Consider the following 17,864-nt stretch of genomic DNA (forward strand, 5'->3'; position numbering starts at 1 on the left):
TTTAAATTGAGATTGCTGAGCTTCCTCTTATTCACTGTGCTGTGTAAGTTAGCACACTTTCCAGTCAGGAAAAGCTGAGATAATTCCACATTCTGTTCCGTGTGTTCTAGGGAAGCATGTAGCCTGAGGGTATAGATGGAGTATCTATCCCTTTTCCAAAATGCTTAGGACCTGAGATGTTTCCGATTGTGAAACTAGTCTGATTCATATAGACTTTACAAGATGAGTACACCTAATCTAAAAGTCTAAAATTCAAAATGTTGCAATTTCTGAAACTCAAAGTTTTTGTGGCACAGTAACTTTGAGACTAGGGAGCATTTGGAACTGCCGATAGTCACATTGTCGCTTCATATCAAGGGTACTCATCCTGTAGAGAGAAAGGACAAATCAGTACAATCTGTTTCATATACTTGGAAAAAAATGAGATGGTTTATATAATGGCTACTTTCCATTTTTTTTTGTTTCTGGATTTTATGTATTTTTTATTGTAAAGATATTGTACAGAGGGGTTATAGTTACACGAGTAAGGTATGAGTAAGGTAATGAGTACATTTCCTATTGAGCACTGTTACCCCCTCCTTTGTTTTCCCCTACCATCCCTTCCCTCCTCACCTCCCCACCTCCTCCTCCCACCCCCCACTTTTCACTTTAAAGGCACGAACTGGGAAGAAATACCTAGGTCTCCTATAGTTGAAATCAATGCAAAGATCAAGGACGTGTTATCTTAGTCCTGTCCAGTCACAAGCAATAACAATGTGTACATTGACTTTATTGAATACTACAAGTCTAACTAGTACAGAAAAACATTTTTCCTTTGGGTCAGAAGAAAGAATGTGGAAGGCCCACAGTGATACTTCCATCTTGGTATTGATCCCCACTACAAGGTCTCTTTGGAGAAAGTTGGGGAGAGGCAAGGAAAATATTTGAATGAAGTCTAATCTTGTGCCTGTGAAAACCACTGGGGTATTTTTCTGTTAAGTACCAATGAGGAACCCAGTTAAGCTTTAGACTTCTGCTGCTGGCTCACAGATGCTGTGGTCTCTGGCTAGGATATTATTGTTTTTGTTTTTAATTTCCTAAGTTTCCATTATAGTAAAATGTGTATAACATGAAATTTAATATATCACCCTTTCAAAATATGAGCCAAGATTTCAATGTACAGTCCTGGCTGGTCTTGAACTCATAACTGTCTTGCCTTCCCCAGTGCTGAGATTACAGGTGTGCCCCCACCATGCCTGCCTTGTTTGAGCCTTGTGGTGTGTGTATGTGTACCAATGCTTAGGCATGAATTCTGGGCCTTGTGCTCTTATTTAGCTTTTTGAGTCATGACTGGCAGTCTACCACTTGAGCCACACCTCCAGATCTGGCTTTTTGAACATAAGAGTCTCTTAGACTTGTCTTCCCTGGCTAGCTTCAATTAGTGATTCTCAGATCTCGGCTTTATGAGTAGCTAGGATCATAGGCTTGAGCCACCACACCCAGCAGGCGTCTTAACCATTTTTAAAGTGCACAGTAAAATATGTATTAGCTGCTGTTATGCAACTGACCCCTAGGCCTCCTCTTAATTTGCAAAGCTGAGACTCTGTACCTACTGAGCACACCAGTCCCCACTCTGTCCTCCTGCCTTCCTGGCAGCCACTGCTTTTCTTTTTGTCTCAGTGAATTGGACTACTCTGGGTCTCTCACATGTGTGAAGTCATATGTTGCATACTTGGTGACTGGCTTATCTCAGCATAATCTCTGCATGTTCATCCATATGTATAGTCGATGTGAGAATAATATCCCATTAGATATGCATACCACATTTTGTATATGCACTCATCCGTCAATGGATGCTTCGCTTGCCTTTTGGCTCTTGTGAGTTATATTTCTGTGGAGGTAGTCCGGGGGGGCAGGTTTTTAACTTTTTATTGGAAATTCAGTGACTCTTAGGAACCCTGTTCATTCTGTCCCCAGGACAGGACAGAAGTATGTGAAGAGCTGTTGCGGATAGAAGAGGATGCACACTGGCAGACGGAGGGAATGTGAGTGCCGGGAGCCTGGGTATGGGCTGTCATTTCTGGAGCATTCTCTTTTCAAGTATATTGGCAGCCTTGTCCTGATAGAATTTTGACTCATTTTATTTTGAGCAAGCTGATATTCTTACCAAGTGTTACTGATAAATTTTCTCTATCTGGGGCTGAGAAGGTGGCTCAGTGGTAGAGCGCTTGCCTTGTATGCATGAAGCCCTGGGTCGATTCCTCAGCACCACATGAGCAAAAAGAAAAAAGCCGGAAGTGGCGCTGTGGCTCAAGTGGTAGAGCACTAGCCTTGAGCTGAAGAGCTGAGGGACAGCGCCCAGGCCCAGAGTTCAGGCCCCACGACCGGACCCAAAAACAAAAAAAAATTTTTTTTCTCTATCTGATGCTTATTGCAGTATTGGGCCAGGCAGTGTGCCTTAGACTGTATCACACTGCTGTAGTGGAATACCACAGGATGGGTAATTTAAACAGTCGACGTTTATTTGACTTGCAGTTCTAGAGACTAGGCGGCCTTCTTTATTTTTGCATTTTTAAAAATTGTTATGATAAAGGTGATGTACAGAGGGGTTACAGTTTCATAAATCAGGTAATGAGTACATTTCTTTTTGGATAATGTCACCCCTTTCCTTGCATTCTCCCAGTTTTTTCCTTCCTGTCCCCACTCACAGTTTATATAGTTCATTTTCAACATAATGTCTAGTGAGTACTACTGCTGTATTTGCCCATCCTTTAGGGCCTCCTTGGTAGAGCTAACAGAAGTCTTCACAAGGCAAGAAGAGTGTGTGAGAGATAGAAAAAGGGAGCTGAGATGGGCACCAGTGGCTGACACTTATAAATCTAACTATTCATAGGTTGAGATCTGAGGATCACAATTCAAGTCTAGCCTGGGCAGGAAAGTCCAAGAGACTCTTTATCTCCAATAAACTACTAAAAATATGTAAACAGAACTGTGGCTCAAGTGTAGAGCACTAACCTTGAGCAAAAGAAGGGACAGCACCCAGGACCCCCTCAGTACAAGGTTCAAAACCAGCATTAAAGAGAGAGACAGAGACAGAGAGAGCTGAGCAACCCTAGGTAAGGGACTCAGATCTTGTGTGATAGTGCCATTAGTCCAATTACATCACCAAGTTTCCTTCCTTCAACATCATCATATTAAGGATTTAATTTCTGTGACATGAGCTTTAAAAGGACATATTTAAGCCACAGAATGATGGAATCTTGTACCTCTTTGTTGTTGAAGCCATAGGTAGAAATATAATTCAGAGAATTAACTAAAGTACCTAGATTGCTGATGATACTTCCTTCCATTTTCTTGAAAAAGCCAATAACTAGCCCTAAAGTGTGATCTTTAGTGCTGGTTTGTCTCTGCACCCAGACTTCTGGTTCAAGTTCTTAGGAAAACATACATCTTTAATATCCTGGTCCAAAGTCTTAATAACTATCACAATTAGAGCTTTGTAAATACTACATGCGAGGCAGTGTCCTAAGTACTTCACAGGTCAATACTCATTCGATCTTTAAAAAAGTCCTGTATGTTGTCCCTCCTTTCACAGATGATGAAACTGAGGCATAGAGAGATGGATAATCTTTCCACCAAAGTCACAGAGAGAGAGAGAGACAGAGACAGAGAGACAGAGAGAGGGACAGAGACAGAGAGAGAGGAAGAGAGAGGCCAGCATTCCACCCTTAAGGAATCTTGTACCAGATGACTATTCTTTCTACCATGTTGCTATGAAGATTTATTTGGCAGGATCTACACAGAGGATATAAATGCTCATCTTATATTGTGAACTCTTTCCATGGTAATTGAGTTTGGAACTTGTGACACAGAGTAGGTGTTTGGTTTTCAAAATTTTGCTTTCCCATGATCTGCGAAGTTGATCTAAACCTTCCATCATGACTTGTGTGGATTTTTCCTCTTAGTGAGGATTGATCACATGGTTAACATTTCCCCCTATTTAATTTGTTCTGGAGTAAAAGCAATTAACCATGTTCAAATCTCTCCTGCAAAAAGAATACTGGAAAGTTTCTCTCCAGTCACCATCTATATTACTAGCTGCTCATTGGATAGGTTTCCGTTTATTAGAAGGGGTTGGCTTGAACTCAGTACCTATGCACTATTTTTGCTCAAGGTTGGGATTTCACCTTTTGGCCATAGCTCTACTTTTGGCTTTGTGATGGCTAATTGAAGATGAGAGTCTTACAGACTTCTCTGCTCTGGTTGGCTTTGGACCATGATCTTCAGAGATCTCAGCCTCCTGAGTAGCTAGGATTGCAGGTGTAAGCTACCAGCACTTGAGAAGCTATGGAGGTCTAGCTTGATGATAGAATCATGGAATCACAGGAAAAAGAGTTATTCTAAAATTATCTACATGTTTGAGAACTCTATTCTCTGTCTCATGTCTGTTGTTTTCTACCCTGTAAGTCAGGATTATGTGTAGAGTTTTATGCACTGCCCAACCCTACCTAAGATCAGTCCTCCTTGGGAGTTTCTTTAGCTACACAGTTGATTTTGTTGCCTGTAGAACCTAGGCTGACAACCAGTCTCCAACACCTGCTGTATGAATATAATAAAACTGAGCCAAGCTCAAATGAACTGGAGTTGAAGACCTGAAATAACACAGATGCACTCACCAGAGCCTCTTGTGCACCATTACCCACGCCCCTGCCAAAAAGAACTCAGGGAAGTACCCCCACTGCATTGATTCCCTGACTGTAAATGAGAGCGCTTGAGGGCCTCCACCCCTGGCTTCCCTCACCCAGGACTCTTCCACACTGGACTTCCCTCACCCGCATTCCCGCACATACCCCACATTGTCCTCATGCATCTTCATTAGAATGTTGACTTTGCCAAGATCATTTTTATAAGTTTGATTTTTTTTTTTTTATGTTTACTCTTAAGAGCTGAGGTGATCCTCAGGTTTTAGCGAATGTTTCCATGCTCATACTTGGTTTCATGTTTCAGAATAAGTTCATCCAAAGAGCAGGACGTGGATATCATGATGATTGAGCAGCTGAGGGAAGCGGTGGATTTGCTGCAAGATCCCAACGGGTATGCATGGCTTTCCTCGGCGTGTGTTTCATGTGTTCATGATAACTGCTAATTTACCGAGTATGACATCTCAATTTCTAAAAAAAAAAAAAGAATTTATACATACAATTTGGTGTCACTCTAACCCCTGACAGTCACATCACGTTACTCTTCTGTTTTCAGTGTCTAAAAGTGACAGTCGAATTTCTGTAGCGATTGAGGCCAGTTCCCCACTTTTCTAGCTCTCAGTGAAATTTATTTTCCTCTCATGAAATTCGTATCAGAGTTCTGGTACAACTTTTAGGAGACAGACAGTAATAAAGCACATGAAGTTTAAGCCACTGCATTGTAGAAGTACAAGGAAAACTTTTCTAAAATGGAAATTAAATAAGTAAATGCTATTGTGTTTATTTCTGGCAGTGTGGAGTATATGATTATTAGAGAATATATGTCTAAAACTGGGTTGTAGATTACTTTTTTATATTTGAATTGACTGTTGTCAGTAATCTACTTTTTTATAGTTGAATTGACTGTTGTCAGTAATCTACTTTTTTATATTTGAATTGACCATCATCAATAATATATACTGTAGGCAGTGGGTATAATTTTTTATTTCCTAACTAAGTATAATGGAATTCCCATGAACAAAAATATTCAGGTGGTCTCAGGTATCAGACAGTAATTACATGACTACCTGTAACCCAAAAACTTATCCCTGGTAAATTATTCAAGATTCTTAGGGAATTCAATGTAATGACGATGAGGTCTCATAGGAGACTGTTCACCTAGTTCTGAGAAAAATGCTAGTGATCCTAGGTCACCAGTGAACATTCCAGTAATGCCATCTGACCCTGAAAGAACAGGGGCAGGTCAGGTTAACTGTGGCTGGAAATCTTTAGCAATTGGTTGAAAACTACTTCAGCTATATAGATCAAAACCCAATTGAGTCCTCAGAACATGGAAAGATTTTCAGTGCGTGCTTTGAGAAATACGAAAAAGAACCATACATAGATCTTGCCTTCCAAGCACTTATAATGCCTATGGTTATAAGAGCTGCAAGATTGAGCAGGTAATTATTATAATCCTTGAACAATTATTTATGTGTCCTCTGTTTAGGGCCCCAGTTTCCTCCCTGTTGTACCTGAGACACTTCCTCAGCTCTCAGGTGTCTGAGCACTGAGTTACATGGGTTGGGATGATGGATAGATATGGCACACATGCCCAAATATGTAGATGTCATTTCCTTCTTAATAAAATTCACTACATTTTCTTTTTTATTCTTTATTTTTTGTGCTGGTCCTGGGTCTTGAACTCAGGGCCTAGGTGCTGTCCCTGAGCTGTTTTGCTCAAGACTAGTGCCCTAACAATTGAGCCACAACTCCACTTCAGCTCTTTTGGTGGTTAATGAGAGATAAGAGTCTCACATACTTTCCTGCCTGGGTTGGCTTTGAACCTCAAAACTCATATCTCAGTCTCCTGAATAGTCCCCTGGCTTACAGGTGTGAGCCACTGGTGTCCAGCTTAAAGGTTTAGCTTTTATACAACAGCCACATCAGAAACTTGGTGTTTATGATGGAACTTACATCTTGCTCTCGAATATTGCTGTCTTGTTTTATCTCTGTTAGGTTGTTTATAGTTCACACAATTGTAATTTATAGACCTATGAAAATCTATATACTTTAAGATGGCTCTATAACTTTTACATTTCTTAGAGAATTTTCTTTGGAAAAACATCTTTTAAAACTGAAGAAACTGTACTGTTTCAGAAAGATATATACAAAATTGCTCAAAAATTCTTTTCCCCCCTTTTTCTGATACTGGAGATTAAACCCAGGGCCTTGTGCATGTTAAGCATATACCCTGCTATTCCTAGGTTAGGATTCTTAATTTATAATGAAAATACCACTGTCCATTAGAAAGACCTCTTAAAGTCAGTGTTATTGGTGTATATGCTGTATAGAGGCCTTTTAGCTATTTTATATGATAAAAGTTATTCAGGATAGCTAGAAAAACTAAAAATGTATTATATAGGGAAATTGATGTGGGTACTTAGGGATAGGGCTTAGGGTATATCAGTGTTACATGGGATAATAAGTTCTAGAGTTAAGATTGAATATATGTTTAGATATGAATGATATGATTTTATCAGAAATTATTATATTGTAAATAATTTGGATGTAAGTACCAGCAGCAGATGAAAAAATTGTAATTTGGCTCGTGGTAGGAAACTCCTGTCACAGACTTGTCATCACCTTTATCCCAAAGATAAACATCGCTTTTCAATGTACTAAACTTCTAAGCTAAATATGATGTGAAATTTATAAAAAGGGAAGGTTAGTAAATTTCTGTCTTCTTTTCCCCCTTTTCAGACTAAGCACAGACATCGCAGAGAGAAGTGTTTTGAGTCTGTTCCCTGTGGGATCCCCAGAAACCTTAGAGCTGCCAGAGTCTACACTGAAGTGCGTGCACCTTTCTATCACTAAACATTGTTCCTCATTTGACATTGAAGTCTTAATGCTGTGAATTCCATTTGATGTTTTCTTTCTCTCTTTCATTATTTCTACAGTGGTCCAAGGCAGCTGGAGACATCTCCGGTGTGTGAGGTGAGGTGCAGCATTCCCCTGCCCTCTGCTGTGATAAGTGGGAGGGGTAAGATGAGGGGAGCATGGCGTGGGGGCACAATACTCACATGTGTTGAAGACACAGTTTTCATCTGACCATACTTTCTCTCTCTTTGGTTTTGCTTAGCTGCCATGCTTCATCTTCTATGACACATGAGAGTTAGCTATTTCTATTTCACCATTTAAATTTTTTTTTACATCAAGATAGTGTGGCTGAACTGGGCGCTGGTGGCTCACACCTGTAATCCTAGCTATTCAGGAGGCTGAGATCTGAGGATCGCAGTTCAAAGCCAGCCTGGGCAGGAATGTCCATGAGACTCTTATCTCCAATTAACCACCAGACAAGGAAGTGGCACTGTGGCTCAAGTGGCAGTGCTAGCCTTGAGCTGAAGAGCTGAGGGACAGCGTCCAGGTCCAGAGTTACAAGGTCCACCACTGACAAAAAAAAAAAAAGTGTGGCTGAGTGAGACAGTGATACAAGGACCTGCTCTGTGTCAGAACCTGGATTAAGTTCAGACTGTAGAGCCACGAAAGAAGTTTCACCAGATAAAAATAAACCAGGGAAGATCCCAAAGACAGGAACGAATGAATTGGAGATATATATGCGGATTAACAGAATATTATAGAGAGAATCTGATGGAGGTGTTTGGGAATAGATAAGGTAGGTTAGATAGAGTTTGTGAAATGAGATTTGGCTAATTCATTTGGCTAGCTTTAGACAAAGCGATTTTGATATAGAATTAAAAATGAACCTAACAGAGGTTCCAAAGAAACATCACTACAGGTATAGAGAGATAGGTTTGAGTGGTAATTTTAAAGGTACAACCTATGATAATAAATTTAATCTTTTCTTAGATAATGGGTTTAGGATGTAAATGTAAGTACTGAAATTATATACAAACCAGTTCCTGCCCTCCAAAGTGTTGGCACATGTGAAGTCCTAAAGCAGCTTTACAATGTTAACTAGGTCTCTGTTGGAGAAATGAAGACACAAAGACTGTGAATGGAAAAGCCATGCTTGTAGAGGGGGTGATAGCATTGTGACGTGCCAGGGCTTGCTAACTTTGGCAAGGTAATTAACTTCTGTAAGAGGCACCTTCCTTTTTTGTAAATTGAGATACTAATAACAGCTGTTACAAAGCTGAATGAGGTGATTCAAGGAAAGTCCATCCGCACAGGACACCTAAATGCTGGCTGTTACCTCCTGCCCTATTATTGTTATTGGTGTGGTCTGTAGACAGAATCACAGGGCTGTCTCTGCCCTGGGTAGAGACCTCGTTGAATGGACCAGTAGGAAACATCAGGAAACCTTTTATTTACAGGCAGCCCTGGACTTATTGTCCTCCAGCTCTCCATCTGAGATTAATTTTAGTTCTCTGCAGTCTTGCTTTTTTTCTTAGCTTCTTATTTGGAAATAATTGCTAACCTTCCAGAAGACTGCAAAAAATGAATTGGAAGCCTCTGCCAAAAAAAGCACAGTCTTGTACAAAATCAGATTTACCAGTTAGGGGTTGAATATCCCTAATCTGAAAATCTTTGGATCCAAAATGTTTGAACTTTTGAGCACCAAGATGATGCCACAAGTGAAAAATTCTACACCTGACTTGTAATGAGGGATAGTTAAAATGCAGTGTACATAATGTATTGTATAGATTACTTGTGTCTAAAGTGTGTATGAAACATAAGTGAATTTTGTATGTAGTCTGAGTCATATTCCCAGGATATTCCATATTATATGCATGTATGCCAGTGTATATTTCAGTTGTTAACTTCATACATTTACAGGTACTGAATTCAGTTATCAGCTCTGCATAACCTCCTTTACTCTAGAACATGCCCATTTTTTTATGACTCTGAAAATTTGAAGATCCTAAGTGTCCCCTTTATGAATGGAGTGTTCTTCTTTGGTATTTATCAAATAACTCCTTATGATAAGGTTGAGGTTCTACATCTGTCTTTTGGGACACTGCCCAGGTGATCTTGTGTGTCTTTTCCAGGGTGTCACCTTGGGGGACACATCATGACAATTTGGCTCTCATTGTTGATTTTAATTTGATTATCTAACAGAAGTGTAGTTACATTTCTCCACTGTTCCAGACTGTTTTCTCCACAAAACTATTATGTAATCTAGGGTAATGGGATGTGAACTCAATGCCTCCCATTTTCTTGGTAGGTGCTCTACCACTTGAACCACACCTCTTACAGTTTTTGCTGTCATTATTTTTCAAAGAGGATTTTGTCTTTATGCCTGGCCAAAATGGACAGTGCCCCTCCTGTTTATACCTCCTGCATAGCTGGAATGGTAAATGAGAACTGTCACATAGAGCCTTATTTAGTTGACATAGAGGTCTCCCTGTCTTTTTGCATGGGCTAGACTTGAACCCCCCCCCCCCAATGGCTGAGATTACAGGCATGAGCCACAATACCTGTCCAAATCAAGTCTTTTTAAGAGAATTTCTATTCTACATATTGATTCTGTGTATTTATTTTATATATTTATGTTTTCTGCTGCTCGTCTTTCTGTCACATCTGCAAGCACTTTTTACCCTTTTCACTCCAAGTTGGGACCTAGCACAGTACCTGCTTCACAGTAAGGTCTTAGTGAGGGTTTGTGGAAGGGAGAGAGATGGCAAACACATATGAAGGAATGGGAAGTACCATTCTCCTGTTAATTCACAACCAAAGTAAAATAAAACAAGAAAGTAAGGGATGGAATGGACCGGTGTCTAGGATCACAGGAGCCCTGGGGAAAATGTATTCACTTCACAGTGTTCTGGGTTAGTTTAATATGATACAAAGTTCTTTATCTTTGGGGAGTGAATGAAGTGTGGTATTTGGTGTGAGCAACGCTGTTATTTCCCCATAGTTCAGTCTTTGACAGGCATGTCTCTGATTTGGAAAAGGAAGGGGTGATAGCTCTCTGTGTAAGGAAAAGAAGGACCAGAAAAGAAAGTGTGTGGCTTCTTGAGGCCAGCGGTTATGCATATGTAGAGCTTCACTGTGGCCTCAGCGTGACCGCACTGCGATTTGGTGACTTAATATTCCCTCTGCACCAATCAGGAAGAGAGTGGCATCCTTCCGTGTAGTCTTGTGTGGATTCACCGACTGTTGGTTGAGTACCTGGGTGAGGATCGGCTTGGTGTTGGTGTGGAGGATGGGAATGTGAAAGGATATCGGATGATTCTTGGTTTTATGAGGTCTTACAAATTGTAGAAGGAAGATGTAAATTGTAAAAACAAATGGAGAGAGAAACGTTCGCCTGTCTGCCGTTGTAAGTCTGTTTTATGCGCTGTTAGAGTTGGAGAAGGATAGAGAACTTAAGGCGAGGAGTAAATGTAAACGTTTCGGTCAGGGAGATGGTGTCAGGCACCGTAATGGGGTTTGCTTGCAATCCTGACACTGTGGGGACTGAGCGCAAGCCTGAGCCAACATTAGGGTGTAGATCACAATCAGCACCCCATCCTATTATGTGCCCTCAATATACATTCAAAGACAATCCACAACAAGTGTGGATAACATGGAGAAATGCAATTCAGGGAGAAATGCAAATTTCCTGCTCATTCAAAGAAGTCCTAGCAAATGAGGGAGGGTACTGAGGGGCAATAGGAACAACCAGAGGAAAGAGCCTGGTGCTACTTGTGAGCATTTGTCACAGGCCCTTTAACGGAAAAGAAGCATGATAACTTCTTACTCTTAAGACTAGGGTTTTTTTTTCCCTTGTTGTATTGAAGTTGGGAATAGTTTTAAATTGTACCGTCAGCAATGACTAGGATGAGCATCCTAAATTTATACTCACTTCATGGTATGTATGAAGAGATTTATCCTCATAGTCCCTAAAGTATTAGGGTGAGTCCCTGAGGTTTTTGATCACTTCATAAAGAAGGCAGGTTTGGGAAAATAAGCTGGAGTATGCCTTGTATCTTTCATGCTGCTTTTCTAGAGCCCTGCCCTCAGCTACTGCTTCTCACCTTTGCTTTGGCCTGCATGGACCATCTGGCCACCTTCATAGACTCAGGAGCCCCATAATTAATAGTCACTTCAAAATCTTTAGCTCATCCCCCCCCCCCCCCCTTCCCCGATCGCTCCTGTTTTTCCTCAGTATTGAAATTTCATCGCCATGCCCCATGAATTTGTCATTCTATGCATGGTGATGTTGAAGCTGTCTGCTTCCTCTTGAGCCACTCCTGAATGCTACTTCCCACCTGCTCATCTCTGCTGGAAGACCTGGCCAATTACAAGGACTGCATAGTTTATTAGAATTATTTCTTAATCACTCTTGGCCAAAGCAACCTGATGTTGATCTGATCACGTGATATTTGCCCAGGTTATGGGGCAAATATGGAGCAAAAGCTCCCTCCCTCTCCCCCCTCCCCCCCTCCCCCGTCATGTGATTTGTGAATTTGGAGTGACTATTTTGGACCATTTCTAAACACCCATAATTAAATATGAAGACAAGCTGACAGGCAGTTTGGTACCCTACCTATCTAGGCTCATGTTCACGGATACTTGGGAGTGAATTCTTTATCCTGACAAATCCTTATATTAGTTTGTATGATGCTTTAGATAGTTGTTGTTGTTGTTACACAACTGGTACAGTCATAGAAAATGTGAGTGTAACATACTTAGCTACTTAAAGTAACATATAAATGAATTCAGTGTGTATTTATGGGGTGGGATGGATGTTAGAGAAGACACAGTTCCTGCCTCATCATTTTCATATGCTAATGGAACATGCCCTCCATTTTCTCTTCCTTAAGGAGTCACATGATCTAACATTACAGAGTAATGGGAGCCAGTATTCACCAAATGAGGTAAGTTTTTAAGGAAAACTGGTATTCTGTGAAGACTATATTGGAATTTCTTTCTTTCTTTCTTTCTTTCTTTCTTTCTTTCTTTCTTTCTTTCTTTCTTTCTTTCTTTCTTTCTTTCTTTCTTTCTTTCTTTCTTTCTTTCTTTCTTTCTTTCGGTCAGGTCATGGGGCCTGAACTCTGGGCCTGGGTGCTGTCCCTCAGCTCTTCAGCTCAAGGCTAGTGCTCTACCACTTGAGCCACAGCGCCACTTCCAGCTTTTTTCTTTTTGCTTATGTGGTGCTGAGGAATTGAACCCAGGGCCTCAGGCATGCAAGGCAAGTGCTCTACCACTGAGCCACCTTCCCAGCCCCCTGGAATATCTTTAAATTGTTATTTTTATTATTTTTATAACAAGTTGTTCAAAGGAGTTACAAGTCAACAGATCAGGTTATAAGTACAGTGCATCTTGATTGATGACACAGGTATGAATACCTTGTACAAAAGTGTATTATTAACACTGATTAATGAGTTAATGAAGGGTCTCTTGAGGACTTTTACTAGTTGTTCCCTCTCATTAGCTATCAGAGTGTTATCTGGCCCTATTCCTAACGAATTAATTTTTATACCAAATATTTTGACAAAACCCAAGTGTAGGAACATCACAAAACCAAAGGTAGGAACATCATTAAGGAAAATAAAATGAAAATCTCCCAAATAGGCATCATTTAGAAAGTTCTCGTCCTTCAATGTTTGGCCTGTAGCTCCAGAGACTTCTACATATTACCCGTGTCCTCCTCTCATATGTGTTATGAGAGTCCTCAGTGAGGCTCCTCTTTGGGAACATAGGTGCACACCCACGCAGGTCCACAGGTATGATGGAGGAGAAACAGACTGTAGTGTCATGCCACTGTAAAATATATTCCTAATGTGCAACTCAAAAATTGAATTTATTGGCCTACAGTAGCATTCCATTGATTATGCCAAAGCGATTTGTTTTTTAGCATCAAGTACAAAGAGTGGGTTTATACTAATCCCTGACCCTACCGAGCCTTACACGGTTTTTCAGTTTTATTCCTAACTTTCTCTCCTTCTGATCTGACAGATGAGAGAGAACTCCCCTGCGGTCTCTCCTACCACAAACAGCACACCTCCATTTGGCCTGAAGCCCCGCTCAGGTACTGCAGATCATCCTTCTAACTACTCTTTAGGCTTTTCAGTTTGTTTGTGGTGAATGCAATCATTGTTGATCCTGCTGAGTTGGGATCCTGGAACCAGATCTCTACCACAGCTTGGGGAGGTCAGAGATTGGAGTGAACTAGCTGTGCAGTCATGCAATTAGGAATAAATAGCTTTCCTTCTTTTGGATCAAAGGAAGGTAGAGCAGTGGTTGGAGCATGTAAGTGGGGAAGAAATATTGAACTCTTTATCCAAAGAAGATAGGCTAAGTGCCCTTTGTTCCCTTGGTTTCTGGTTCTCTGCTGAGTTAAAGAGCAGCCTGGGAAAGGGATTCCCAAAGAGAGAGATCTCTAATAGCTAGTGAACATGGCAGGACCTGTGTATTTCCTTGTGTAACAAAAGTAGGCAGTATTTATTACAAAACAACAACAACAACAACTTTTGGAGAAGCATTCAGCTTTTTGACCTATTCAAAAAAGGACTAAATTATGCAATCAAAATAACTTGATTTTAAAAAGGACTCTGAATAGAAAACTGTTTCTTCTAAATTGTCCAGTGATTTAGACTTTCAGTGCTTTCTTCTAGGACCTTTTTTTTGGTCCAGTCGTGGCGCCTGAACTCTGGGCCTGAGGGCTGTCCCTCAGCTCTTCAGCTCAAAGCTAGCATTCTACAACTTGAGCCACAGCGCCACTTCCGGCTTTTTTCTTTTTGCTTATGTGGTGCTGAGGAATCGAACCCAGGGCCTCATGCATGTAAGGCAATCACTCTACCACTGAGCCACCTTCCCAGCCCCTTGGACCTTTTTTTTTTTTTTTGAAAAGAAGAAAAACTACTTTGATATTCATTGCTAATGCAAATGTTTAGGAAGTCTTAATGAAGTTGGCAGTAAACTCCAATGTTTGTAGATTTTCCATAAACACATTTTGACATCTGTAATGTCGAGTTTGAAAAAAATGTACCCATGGAGAAAGCAGAGATGACTCATTAATAAAGGAAATGGTTTTGTGAAATGTTTCCTGGCAGTTTGTAATAAAAAAGCCATTTGAAAAGAAAATTTTTTTTGTGGGTTTTATGTATGTCTTACTTTTTTCTCCTTTTTCCTTTTGCATCAGTCCCAGGGTTTGAACTCAAAGGCCTTGAGCTCTCAGTTAGCTTTCTTACTAATGTCTGGCCTTCAACCATGTGAGCTATGCCTCCAGTTTCAGTATTTTACTGGCCAACTTGGCTGCAAATTGGGATCCTCCTGGCCTCAGCCTCCTGAATAGCTAATTTACAGGCTGAGCCACTGGTATCCATCTTGCTTTTGCCTTTTTTTTTTTTTTTTTTTCCCAGTGCTGAGGATGGAACCCAAACCCACACACATGCTAATACCACTGTGCTACATCCCCACACCCCAGTGTGTGTGTCACTACAGAGCCTAAAATTGTACATGAAGTTAGGCTCACATGGCCAGCCCTCATGTACACAAAACTAATCGACCAGATCTCGTTTTGTTTCTGCCCCCAGTGTCTCAAGTGTGTCCCAGGAGGAGGGGAGGTGACTTGCAGTACATCTGCTCTGGGCCTTCAGACTTCACCTCTCCTGTGAGGTCCAGGAGACTTGACTCTGGGCACTGAGGATTCATCTTAGGCTGAAGACTGTGTTGTAATCCTAGGCAACGGTTTCAAACTAGTTCATAAGTAATATGTCAAAAGCTGAATGAGTCTCCAGTTAGTGTTGAACGTCTATTTTGCAGCTTCGTTGTAAAATTGTTTAAGTTTAAAATTGTTTAACTCCTTTTCTAGAGCCTTACTTTAGCTTAGCAAAATCAAGGGTTACCAGGTACTTGTTTTGTAAAGCAGATCAAGTGGTTTCTTGGTAGGACAGAGAAATTGTGGCATGTGTACCTGGGAGAGCAGGAAAGGAAGGCTGCTTCCATCCTCACAGTGTTCCATGAGCCAAGGTAGAAATGGTTCTAGTTCCCGAAAGCCTCGTAGAGTTTGCTTGGTGTAAAAATAATGTGGATATATCTTCAGGAATATCAAGTGACATATTGGAGGTTTAGAAATCTAGCATTGTGTATTGGAATTTCATTTTTTTTTATTTAGTCATCTTAAAATATGACAGTATGTATTTTTCATACATTAGATGAAATAATACCTATGGTGATCTCTATTGGAGATCATATGGGTAAGAAAGATATATACCACTTTTACTTTTGGAGTTACTTAAAGCAAGTTAATTTTCTTTTCTTGTTCTTTTTGTTGCTGTTGTTCGTTGTGGGGCTTGAACTCAGGGCCTGAGCACTGTCCCTGAGCTCTTTTTTGCTCAAGCCTAGCACTGTTTGAACCATAGCTCCACTTCCAGTTTTTGAGTGGTTAATGAGAGATAAGAATCTCCCAGAGAATTTTCTGCACCGGCTGTCTTTGAACTGGGCTCCTCAGATCTCAGCCTCCTCAATAGCTAGGATTACAGGCGTGAGCCACCAGTGCCTGGTTTAGCAAGTTAATTTTCATTTTCTTTGTTTACTTGTCAGACTGAGGGGATCATATACAGGGCTTTGCAAATGCTTGGCAAGTGCTGTACCACTGAGCTACATCTTCAGCCCTGAATACTTTTTATTTAAAATGTAAGTGCGTGGGTGTAGATGACTTTTGTTTTAAGAGTAAAAAGAGATTGTTTAACTCAGCAAGTTAGAATAATTTAGTCTCTTTAAATAAATGAACTGTTCACTTAACAAGGAACATTTTTGTATGATTTCCTCTCAAAGCATGATAGTACACATACCCAAATACCTGCTTGTAGGAGAGGCTGATTAATTTTACTTTAGTTGCCCTGTCTTATGGTTGAATAAAAATGATTCTTTTTTTTTTCTTTTTTCTTTTTTTTTTTGTCTGTTATGGGGCTTGAACTCAGGGCCTGGGTACTGTCCCTGAGCCCTTTTGCTCAGCTCAAGGCTAGCACTCTACCACTTTGATCCACAGTGCCACTTCCTAAATAGAATATAGATACTTCCTAAATATAAGTATCCTACATGAGTATGAAAATTACTATGGAGATATTTAGTGCAAAAATAAGATGTTTTAGTTTCGTGTGTGTGTGTGTGTGTGTGTGTGTGTGTGTGTGTGTGTGTGTGTGTGTGTGTGTGCTAGAACTAGGGATTGAACTAAGGGCCCTTTCCTCTGTTTTTTTTTGCTCATGGTCACACCTCTACTTCCTGGCTTTTTGCTAGCTAATTAAAGATAAAAAAGTCTTGCAGAGTTGTTTGCCAGGCAGGCTTTGACCTTGATTCTTAGATTTCAGCCTGTTGGATAGGATTATAGATGTCAACCATAGGTGCATAGATGTTTGATGTTTTTTACTGAACAATGTTGGAAACTAGATTGTGAGTCTTGAGTCAAGGATTAAGGAAGAGTTAGGGAGACTCATCTCTGATTAACTCATCCCAAAACACTGCGATGTCTTTGGAAAGAAATTCTGCATTGCTTTGTGATGGGGGAGGGGAGGAGAAGCCATTAAGAGTAAATAATACTCTGTAATAGTTTTTACTTCTAAACGGTTGATACGTTCACACTTATTACTCTTTGTCTTAATGTAACCAAACTTTTGTGTGTATCATGTGATCATGTTTGCTAAGAGGGATCGTGTTTTAGGACCTGTTTGCAAAAAGAATCAGGCAGGCCTTTGCCTTTTAATCTGCATAACCTATGGGTACTTTCTCCCAACTCTGTATCTTCTGGACTGTTAAGATTAGCAGTATGAATTGCATGCAAAGTAACTCTGCCTGATGATTACTAACACTCAGTTTTTTATCATTCTTTTTATTCCATGCGTCATCTGTCATTCTCCTATATTGTACATTTGAAATTAAATCCCATTGTAAACGAAACCCACTTCATTTCCATACGAACCTTATGCCATATGTGAAATGCTGCGGCCCCCTTTGGTTTTCCCCGGTCCCTGTGCACCTGTCCGTGGCCTGGCTCTTTCGCTCTCCTGCAGACCCAGCCCTCATTCTCCCTCCTATCTCCTTCAACAAACTTACGCAGGCACAAACATGGGACAGCTCTAGCTACAGCGTTCCATCTGAAGGAGACAGTGACAATGGTAGGTGACTTCGTACATCTTCCTCCTTGTTCTCATTAATAAACCCGTGAATATTCTGGGCCTTCCTTTGGGCTCAGCTGGAGATGAAGTATATTCACTTGCATGCTTGACACCCAGGAAGCCTGGGCGGTGAAGTCCA

The 17,864-nt window shown here is 40.6% G+C and overlaps 1 protein-coding gene across 1 annotated transcript in view; it reads left to right on the top strand.

The window, feature by feature from the left end:
- The window catches only part of Lrch1 (leucine rich repeats and calponin homology domain containing 1), a 167,925-nt gene that overhangs the window by 117,309 nt on the left and 32,752 nt on the right, over positions 1 to 17,864 (top strand). The window contains exons 10-15 of the mRNA XM_042685436.1: positions 1,957 to 2,024; positions 4,987 to 5,073; positions 7,422 to 7,511; positions 7,619 to 7,655; positions 12,431 to 12,484; positions 13,566 to 13,638. Coding sequence (XP_042541370.1) covers positions 1,957 to 2,024; positions 4,987 to 5,073; positions 7,422 to 7,511; positions 7,619 to 7,655; positions 12,431 to 12,484; positions 13,566 to 13,638 — 409 coding nt within the window. The remainder of the gene's footprint in view (positions 1 to 1,956; positions 2,025 to 4,986; positions 5,074 to 7,421; positions 7,512 to 7,618; positions 7,656 to 12,430; positions 12,485 to 13,565; positions 13,639 to 17,864) is intronic.

The sequence above is a fragment of the Dipodomys spectabilis genome, unplaced genomic scaffold (assembly GCF_019054845.1).
Source record: "Dipodomys spectabilis isolate Male_0828 unplaced genomic scaffold, ASM1905484v1 ptg000095l, whole genome shotgun sequence".
NCBI lineage: Eukaryota > Metazoa > Chordata > Mammalia > Rodentia > Heteromyidae > Dipodomys > Dipodomys spectabilis.